This window comes from Cebus imitator, unplaced genomic scaffold, assembly GCF_001604975.1.
Source record: "Cebus imitator isolate Cc_AM_T3 unplaced genomic scaffold, Cebus_imitator-1.0 Scaffold88, whole genome shotgun sequence".
NCBI classification, from domain to species: domain Eukaryota; kingdom Metazoa; phylum Chordata; class Mammalia; order Primates; family Cebidae; genus Cebus; species Cebus imitator.
The window spans coordinates 6,376,230-6,386,537 of NW_016107403.1; the positions used below are offsets into that span (position 1 = coordinate 6,376,230).

The 10,308-nt window shown below is 40.0% G+C and overlaps 1 protein-coding gene across 3 annotated transcripts in view; it reads right to left on the reverse strand.

Moving 5' to 3' along the window:
- SULT6B1 (sulfotransferase family 6B member 1) overlaps nucleotides 1-10,308 on the reverse strand; it is a 49,555-nt gene that overhangs the window by 3,449 nt on the left and 35,798 nt on the right. For all 3 annotated transcript variants that reach the window (XM_017534904.2, XM_037740758.1, XM_037740757.1), the window contains 4 exons: nucleotides 10,158-10,247; nucleotides 9,120-9,246; nucleotides 4,448-4,542; nucleotides 329-485 (listed from right to left, as the gene is read on the reverse strand). In XM_017534904.2, the coding sequence (XP_017390393.1) occupies nucleotides 329-485; nucleotides 4,448-4,542; nucleotides 9,120-9,246; nucleotides 10,158-10,247 (469 nt within the window). The remainder of the gene's footprint in view (nucleotides 1-328; nucleotides 486-4,447; nucleotides 4,543-9,119; nucleotides 9,247-10,157; nucleotides 10,248-10,308) is intronic.

Below are 10,308 nucleotides of genomic sequence, written 5' to 3' on the forward strand. Positions count from 1 at the left end.
ATCTTTAAAAAGGGCTCACTCAGCCAGTACTATTCTGCCTTTCGCCCACTCACTTTCTCCTATCTGAATTTGAACATAATAGTTGAGCATCAGCTGCTATCTTGTTTTCAGAAGGTGATAATCACAAAGGACTCTCAACAGCAGATAGGATTCTAAAAGATTACGTATGGGGCTGCCAATTACAGCTCTGGAGAGTCTGTGTCCAGACCTCTTACTGAGGCAGAGAAAAATGGAACCCTTCCTATTTAAGATGAAATTATTTGGATTATCTGTTGTGCGCAAAGTCAGTCCCTAACTGATACAATCCCAGAAACCAATGCAACTTTACCTTTGCGGAAAAGGAATGGGCCGACAGCACCGTGTGTGTTCTGAGATTTCGCTCGCATTGCTTGGAAAGTGCTCTGGACTGAGATAGTTTGAATTTGCTCCCCAGTTAGAAAGAATCCCAAGAACTCCGCAATCTGTTTTATTCCAGCAGCCAGATGCTGTAAAAAAAATTTCTTAAAGATAAATTTCTATGGGAATTGTTCTCTGCACTAAGGCAGACTTTTTAGCCATTGGAGTTATTAAGCCTAACTCCCTAGCTCATCTGTTTATCCCTCCCTTTAAACTTAGAGTACTTTTATCCTCTTAGATAAGTATTGAGATGTCTCTATAAGATATTCTGTATTGGTTATACTTTGTAGTTCCACTTATGACTCTTGTTGAACTTACCAGATAATAGTTTTTTAGTATGTAAATAACAACAGTAGCATTAATTTACAGCTTATAATTCTAAATTATAATTAATCTAGAATAATATTAATTGCATTAAAAAAGCACCAGTCTAGACCAGCTGAGGAAATTAATGTATTTCTATGTGCTCCTTTGAATTATCTTTTTTTCTGAATTCTATTTATAGCTAATGTTTACTTCCATTAAGAAGGTCTAATTTTTAGAATCATACAAACTTGAAGGAATTTTTTTTTTTTAGACAGGGTCTTGCTCTGCTGCCCAGGCTAGAGTGGTACAAGGGCACAATCATGGCTCACTGTGGCCTCGACTACCTGGGCTCCAGCCATCCTCCGACCTCAGCCTTCTGAGTAGCTGGGACAACAGGTGTGTGCCATCACATCTGGCTAATTTTTGTATTTTTGTAGAGATAGGGTTTCACCATGTTGCCCAGGTGGCTCTCATAGTCTTTAATAGACCAGGGCACAATATGAATCTCCAAGACAGCAGGCTATAGAATACAGCAGTTCCTAAATCTATTTAAATAAACGACCTCCTCCCAGACCTCAAGAAATAATTATGAACAGCTGGGACAACACTGGCATTCTTTGGTGCACGAGTTTCAGAAATATTATTCTAAACTAGAATTAATAGGTTATTTGATATCATATAAATGCATTCTATAAACACAAAAAATAGGTTAAACCACATTTTTTTTTTTTTTTTGAGATGAAGTTTTGCTCTTGTTGCTCAGACTGGAGTGCAGTGGTGTGATCTTGGCTTACTGCAACTTCTGCCTCCCAGGTTCAAACAATTCTCCTGCCTTAGCCTCCCGAGTAGCTGGGATTACAGGTGCACACCACCATGCCCAGCTAATTTTTGTATTTTTAGTAGAAACAGGTTTTACCATGTTGGCCAGGATGGTCTCCAACTCCTGATCTCAGGTGATCCGCCCGTCTTGGCCTCCCAAAGTGCTGGGATTACAGGTGTAAGCCACCACACTGGCCTAAACCACATTTTTTTTTTTTTCGAGATGGATTCTTGTTCTGTTGCCCAGGCTGGAGAGTGCAATGGCACCATCTCTGCTCACTGCAACCTCCACCTCCTGGGTTCAAGTGATTCTCTTGCCTCAGCCTCCTGGGCAACTAGAATTACAGGTACCTGCCACCATGCCTGGCCATTTTTTGTGTTTTTAGTAGAGATGGGGTTTCACCATGTTGACCAGGCTGGTCTCAAACTCCTGACCTCATGATTCACAGCCGCCTCAGCCTCCCAAAGTGCTAGGATTACAGGCATGAGCCACCATGCCAGGCCTAAACCACACTTTCTTTGTATAAGAATGTAATAGAAGACCGGTGTTAGAAATTCAGTTACGTTAAGGAAGACTTGACATGCCCTTCTCTTTAACATGCTTTCTCTACTGATTGCAGGACTCTGCTTTCCTTTCTACCTCAGTAGCTACCCCTTCCTGGTCTTCTTTGCTGATTCCTCCTTTTTTCCCCAAACTCTTTAAATTGGTGGGCTCCAAGGTTCAGTTCTTGGTCACCTTCTCTATCTATATACCCAGGTATATATTTCCATGGCTTTAAAGCACATCTATGTGTCAGCGATTCCCAAATTTCATCTATGGCCCAGAACTCTCTCTACTTGCAAAACTTGTATGCCCAACCACCTACTTGACCTCTCAATTAGAATGACTAATAAACATCTCTAACTTAATGTGTCCAAAACCAAACCTCTGATTTTCCCCACAGTCCTTCACCTGCTGCCATCTCCCACTCAATTGATGACAACTCAGCCCTCAATATTATTGGTCCGGCTTACTGTGACTTCTCTCCTTTTACCACTCTCCCCTCCATCCAATTCAGCAGTAAATCCTGTTGGCCCTTCCTTCAACATATGTCCAGAATCCAACCTCTTCTCATCCCCCACATGCCCCTTCTTGGCCTGAGCCACCATCTTACTTTGCCTGGACTATTGCAGTGCCCTCTCAACAGCTCTCCTAGCATTCACTTTACACCAGTTCATTCTCACACCCAGCCAAAACGATCCTGTTAAAAACACATCTGCTCCAATCACTCCTCTGCTCAGCTCCCACAGTGGCTTCCCACTTTTCTCAAAGTGAAAGCCAGAGTCAATGGCCTGCCACTCTATCCCTCATGCCCCATCCTACCTCCTTGACTCTGTCCTCACTGGCTGTTCAGCCCTGTTTTATTCCTACTAACCCAGGCATATCTGCTGTCTTTTAATCTCACCAGGACTATCCCAGCCTTTGCTCCAGTTGATTCCCTCTGCCAGAAATGCTCTTTCTGGGTTACCTACACAGCTCACTCCCCCAATTCCCACAGATCTTTGCTCGAATCACATCCTCTCAATAAGGTCTCTCCTAATATTCCTTTTTTTTTGATACTGGATCTTGCTTGTCACCCAGACTGCAGTGTGGGGTCCTAATCATGGCTCACTGCAGCCTCCATTTCCTAGGCTCAAATGATCCTCCTGTCTCAGCTTTCTGAGTAGCTGGTACTACAGGCACGTGCCTAATTTTTTTTTTTTTTTTTTTTGAGACAGTTTCACTCTTGTTACCCAGGCTGGAGTGCAGTGGCGCAATCTCGGCTCACCGCAACCTCCGCCTCCTAGGTTCAGGCAGTTCTCCTGCCTCAGCCTCCTGAGTAGCTGGGATTACAGGCACGCACCACCATGCCCAGCTAATTTTTTGTAGTTTTAGTTGTTTTTAGTAGAGAAGGGGTTTCACCATGTTGACCAGGATGGTCTTGATCTCTTGACCTCGTGATCCACCCGCCTCAGCCTCCCAAAGTGCTGGGATTACAGGCTTGAGCCACCGCGCCCGGCCTAATATTTTTTTTTTTTTTGAGATGGAGTCGATCTGTAGCCCAGGCTGGAGAGCAATGGCCTGATCTTGGCTCAGTGCAACCTCCACCTCCTGAGTTCAAGCAATTCTTGTGCCTCAGCCTCCGAGGAGCTGGTATTATAGGCATCTGCCACTGTGCCTGGCTAACGTTTGTATTTTTAGTAGAGATGGGATTTCACCATCTTGGCCAGGCTGGTCTTGAACTCCTGTCCTTGTGATCGACCCGCCTGGGCTTCCCAAGTGCTGGGATTCCAGGCGTTAGCCACCACGCCCAGTGCCTCCCAGCATTTTAAATTTTCTTTCACCAGCTATGCTGCTTCCTTTTTTCTCACACACTATATACATTTTAAAATTTATTGTGTTTATTATGTATCATTCTTTCTTTCCACTTTCTCCAACTAGCATGCAACCTATTCCAGGGCATTGATCTCTGTCTGGTCTATTCACTGATGTATCACCAGGGCCTAATCAGTGAGCAATCACTCACTAGATATTTGTTACATCAATAAACAATTTTTAAAAAAATAACCTAACTGGATAAGTTAGTCCACAACCAAATGTAAGTTCAATTAAATCAACTGAGAGCTACCTATTTTTTTCATTGCAAATTTGAGCTATCCATCATAAAGGAAAAATAAAGCAGTCACTTTTAGTGGTAAGTTGCTAAGCATTATTTTATTTCTGTTAAATAAACACCCTAAGCATGTATGCATGGTTTGATATTCCTTTTCCAGCGCTGTACCATATATCTGGAATATTTTTAAAAATTGAACACCATATTTGTTCATATAATCAGACATTATAAATAAGTGCTCTATGTTGTGGTTTACAATAAATATTGCTCTAAAATATCAATAATAATCTCACCTCTTTCAGGTCTTCGTATAATATGAACTTAACATTGTCATCATCAAGATGTTTGTTCCAATTAATTGCAAAATCAAAATAGCTTCCCCAAGAAACTGAAAACACAGGGGGGAATACTTTAAGAAATTTTGAATAACTGAGGTTAAAATGATGATTTATGCTATAAAATATAAACTATACATATGTGTATATGCTTGTGATATATTTATGTTATTATAAATCCTGGCCACCAAAAAGCTGACATAAATCAGTCCCATTGTCTAAATTTCTATTCATTTTTGTACCTTTTGGAACATTGTTCATAAATAATACAAAATTCAGCACATTATAAAAGTGATTTATAAAAACTATGAGACATTCATGAATACTCAGGTGGATAAAAACATTCAGAAATAGTGAATGACACATGAAAGCTGACAGATATAATTCTAGAAAGAAATTAGCAAGATATTTTCTGGACTATCATTGTTCAATAAAAATACATAATTTTTAATATATATAATTTTAAAAAGCAAAAGAGACAAATGAAATTAATTTTAATGTTTTACTCCACTTAACCCAATTTATCAAAGATATTATTCCATCACGTAATCAACTAAAATCTATGAGTGAAACATTACATTTTTTAAATAGTCTAAATCTTCAAAAGCCACTGAGTATTAGACATATACTGAGAATCTCAATTTGGATGCTGAATTTTGCTGGAGAGGATGTGGAGAAATAGGAACACTTTTACACTGTTGGTGGGAGTATAAATTAGTTCGACCATTGTGGAAGACAGTGTGGCGATTCCTCAAGGACCTAGAAATAGAAATTCCATTTGACCTAGCAATCCCATTACTGGCTATATATCCAAAGGATTATAAATCGTTCTACTATAAGGACACGTGCACACGAATGTTCATTGCAGCATTGTTTACAATAGCAAAGACCTGGAACCAACCCAAATGCCCATCGATGATAGACTGGACAGGGAAAATGTGGNTTTCTTTCTTTTTTGAGACAGAGTCTCACTTTGTCTCTCAGGCTGGAGTGCAGTGGTGCGATCTTGGCTCACTGCCACCTCTGCCCCCCGGGTTCCAGCGATTCTCCTGCCTCAGCCTCCCAAGTAGGTGGGCTTACAGGTATCTGCCACCACGCAGGGCTAGTTTTTGTATCTTTAATAGAGACAGGGTTTTGACATGTTGGCCAGGCTGGTCTTGAATTCCTAACCTCAGCTGATCCACCCACCTCAGCCTCCCAAAGTGCTGGGATTACAGGCGTGAGCCACCATACCCAGCCAATTTTCTTTAATTTATATTTTCTTACTTTGTGGAGATGAGGAATGAAGAATAATAAATAAACAAATAATTAAAATATTCTTGAATTTCTTAGTTGTACCCTGCTTACCATTTCCCAATCGTTTTTGTATTTTTTTTAATCACCTTCTCCCACAATTATATCAAATCCATTTTGTTCAAGACAGCTCATAATTTGAAATCTATACTTTCATTTAATTTGGATCTCTTCTATATTCAAGGTCTTTAACAGAAATAGCCAAGTCTTTCCACAGTTTCTGCAAATCCATTTTTAGCATCTAAATCTTTCTGTTTAACCAACTAAAACTCTAGGCAATAAAATATCTCAGTGGAACCTGAAAGCACAGAGTCCTTAAATGTCTGAGAAATGTTTAATGAGAGAAATTCTTGTCAGTGTATGGACTAAAGTGATTGATTCTTTTTCTGTAATCTATTTCTATAGATAATTTTGAAGATAAAATTATCAATTTGATCTGCTAGGATTAAGGGTTTTCACTTATAATCAGATCATTAGTATATGTTATGCAGGGAAGTAAGGCTTCAAGATTTTTTTGGAGACAGGGTTTTGCTCTTCTTGCCCAGGCTGGAGTGCAATGGCGCAATCTTGGCTCACAGCAACCTCTGCCTCCTGGGTTCAAGTTATTCTCCTGCCTCAGCTTCCCAAGTAGCTGGGATTATAGGCGCATGCTAACATGCCTGGCTAATTTAGTAGAGACAGGGTTTCACCATACTGGTCAGGCTGGTCTTGAACTCCTGACCTCAGGTGATCCACTCACTTTGGCCTCCCAAAGTGCTGGGATTACAGGTGTGAGTCACCACGCCTGGCTTCAATAGCCATTACTATTGTTATTACTGTTATCAATAATATCATAATTTTTATCATGATCATCATTATCATGAAGCCCTTGCTTTGAGCCAGGCAGTTTTATGTGTTTTATTTGCTGCTGCAAGTACTGTAAGTTACCTACCCATTATCTAATACATTCTTTTTGTTGCTAATCAAACCCTGATTATTTGGGTCTAAGCTGATCATGAGAATTCTGTTTCTCCATTTCCTGCCTTCCTTAGAGCGGTAACTGGCCACATGAAATTGTTCTGCCCAGTAAGACACAAGTAAGAGTCTACTGGAAGGTTTCTGGCAAAACTATTGCTGTGTGGAACTAAGGAACTGTGGGAAGTAGAAAAGTTCCTGTTCAAAGTTTCCTTTCTTGTTAAAGAATAAATCCTTCTTGCTTTTTGCTAATAACTCTTTGGTAAGCTCTTTCCTATGTAGCTGTTAGATATGCTTATAGGCACGTAGTATATTCTATGTTCTTGTACTTTAACGTAGATATCTGTGCTGGATGTGCTCACAGGTATGTCTCAGTTCGCAGTCTATACCCCTTCCTTATTTAAACTTCTCTATTGCTATTACCCGCTTAGAAAAGTTTTAAGTTATTAGCCAATCAGGTTTTAGTTTAGATTGTGAGGTCTGGCTCTAACCAACGGAGATCAGACATAGCAGTGAGGACAACCCCAAGTGCGTAAGGGATAAATATGTCTGCCTTTCCTTTGTTCATTGTACTCTTGTGGCAAAATAGCTAGTGAGGGTACCCTTCCTGCAGGAAGTAAAAATTGTTTTGCTGAGAGATCCTTTGTTTTCGTTTTTGTTTTGTTTTTTTCTCTTTTTGGTAGAAACACTGAAAACCAGATCCTTTGTCTCAGTGCTGATTTTTCTTTGTAGCACCGAGCATCTGCTTCCAATAGGAACACATTTGGCTGCTGCTATCCTTCCTCCTTTTTCATGACCTAAAGGTGATGACTGGAAGGATAGTAGGCAATTTCAGGGTATGTTGTGAAAAGTACGACAGAGAGGCCAAGGGAATATCAGAGGTACAGGCCAGAGATCCCAGGAACCAGCCACTTACCTTCAGACTTCCTCTTAAATGAAAAAACAAACTTCTCCAAGGATGGATAGGGAAACAAAGAGTCCCTAAAATAGATTGTCCCACTGATGACAAGTTTCTCATCATCATTTGCAATAACACGGAGAGAGGACATTATGTTAACCAAAATAAGCCAGACTCAAAATGGAGCCTGGGCAATATAGTGAGGCTCCATCTCTACAAAAAGAAAAAAAAAAAATCAGCTGGGCATGGTGGTACATGACTGTGGTCCCAGCTGCTTAGGAAACTGAGGATCATTTGAGCCCAGAAGGTCAAGGCTGCAGTGAGCCACACTGCTGCACTCCAGCCTGGGTGACAGAGTGAAACCTTGTCTCAAAAAAAAAAATAAAAAAATAAATAAATAAATAAATAAATAAAGAGAAGAATACTGCATGATCTCACTTATATGTTGAATCTTTTAAAAGTCAAATACGTAATAGAGAGTAGGATGGCGGTTACAGGGGTGCGGGAGGGGAGGAAATGGGAAGATGTAAGTCAAAACGTACAAACTTGCTGTTATGTAGTTATGAATTCATCAGTTATGAGTGTCTTGAGATGTAATGTACAGCATGAAGATGACAGTTAATGATATTGTATTTTATACTACGTAATATTTGTTAAAAGAGTAGATTTTAGGTGCTCTAACTAAACACAAAAAAGGTAATTGTGTGACATTATGAATATGTTAATTTGCTTGATTGTATTAATCATTTCATTATGTATATGTTGAAACATCATGTTGTACACCTTAAATATATACAGCAAAAAATAAATTTTTAAAAAAGTAGTCCTGTGAACTGACAACAGCTTCTCCTTTAGGGTCACTGGGCTTTAATATCCCATCTAATACACTGTAGAGACTCAAGGGAGCACAAATAAATCAGTTACTGGTCTCTGGCCACTATACCCATGGATGTAGAGTCACTGCCACTTACAAGCATTGGCAAGTGATTTAGCTTTTTTTTTTTTTTTTGAGACAGTTTCACTCTTGTCGCCCAGGCTGGAGTGCAATGGTGCCATATCTGCTCACTGGAACCTCTGCCTACTGGATTCAAGCAATTCTCCTGCCTCAGCCTCCTAAATAGCTGGGATTACAGGCATAAGTGACCACGTCCAGCTAATTTTTGTATTTTTAGTAGACACGGGGTTTCACCATGTTGGCCAGGATGGTCTCGATCTCTTGACCTCATGATCCACCTGCCTTGGCCTCCCAAAGTGCTGGGATTACAGGCATGAGCTACCATACCCAGCCCCAAATTAGTTTTTAAAACAGTAATGCATTGAATTGTTGGATACCCAGAGCTAATGGTGCTATCTCAGTTCATTCAAATGTAACTTTTTGGTTCCCAGATCTACCTAAATCTTCTTCCTTTACCCTAAAACACATTTGGGTTTTCACATGTATGTGGTCATCTGTTCAAGTAAGAATTGTTTTACCAATAGCCATACCTTGTCCTTTCATGAACTGTCTGAAGAATTCATCCCAAGAGCCATAGCTTGGAATATCAGGGACATCGTTATGGAAATGGAAAAAAGATACTGCTGTGTCTTTAGGGTTTCGAAATATCACCAATATCTAGGGAATAAAAACTGAGTTAATTTATTTAGGACTATGTTTTGAAATTTGGAAAATTGAAAGGGTGAGCAACATCATTGTGTCCACTCGTGTATCACATAATTGTGTTAATATATATAGAGAGAATGACAGTAGGAAATTGAGGAACAGGAGGTGGCTGATGGGGAAATTTGGGGAAAGGAGAGAGAGAAAGAAGAAAAAGACTGGTATTGTAGCAGAGGATTCTTTCTAATGAATTTAGGTAATAAGATGCATAGAGGACGTAAAAGGGAAAAAAAGAGCAAGCTCACTAGGATAATTACAAGAGTATGATCTGAAAGCTTAAACTCCCAAATAAAAATTACAAACAATGTTAGGGATGACAAAAATAATGTTTAGAGTTGGTAGGAGAAGATTAAAAATGACAAAGCACACTCTCTGGGTATGATGTTTATGGGTGAGTGATGAAGCAGAATGTCTGAATTCCTATATCTGTCTTCTCTGATAAGAAAAGCGTTCCTTTGGGCTGGGTGTGGTGGCTCACACCTGTAATCCCAGCACTTTGGGAGGCTGAAGCAGGTGGATAACCTGAGATTAGGAGTTTGAGGCCAGCCTGACTAACATGGTGAAATCCCATCTCTACTAAAAATACAAAAATTAGCTGGGCATGGTGGCGTGTGTCTGTAATATCAGTTAGTCAGGAGGCTGAGGCAGGAGAATTGCTTGAGCCCAGGAGTCGGAGGTTGCAGTGAGCCCAGATGGCACCATTGCACTCCAGCCTGGGAGACAGGAGTGAGACTCTGTCTCAAAAAAAAAAAAAAAAATGTGTTCCTTTGGATGAGTAGCGTGAAATAACCACTGTAAAGAGCAGACTGAAATTGAAGAGAATGTAAAGAGATTTCAAATAATTATCACTAGGAAAGGACACTCACCTTGGCTTTATTCTTGAAGATAGATCCAGGTAATTTGTCATAGTGGAGGTGAGTTGCCAAAATCCTTGGTGATGGAAAGTCTTCCATTCTCTTAAAAATATATACAAAAAGGTGAAAGTGTGTGTGTGTGTGTGTGTGTGTGTGTGTGTGT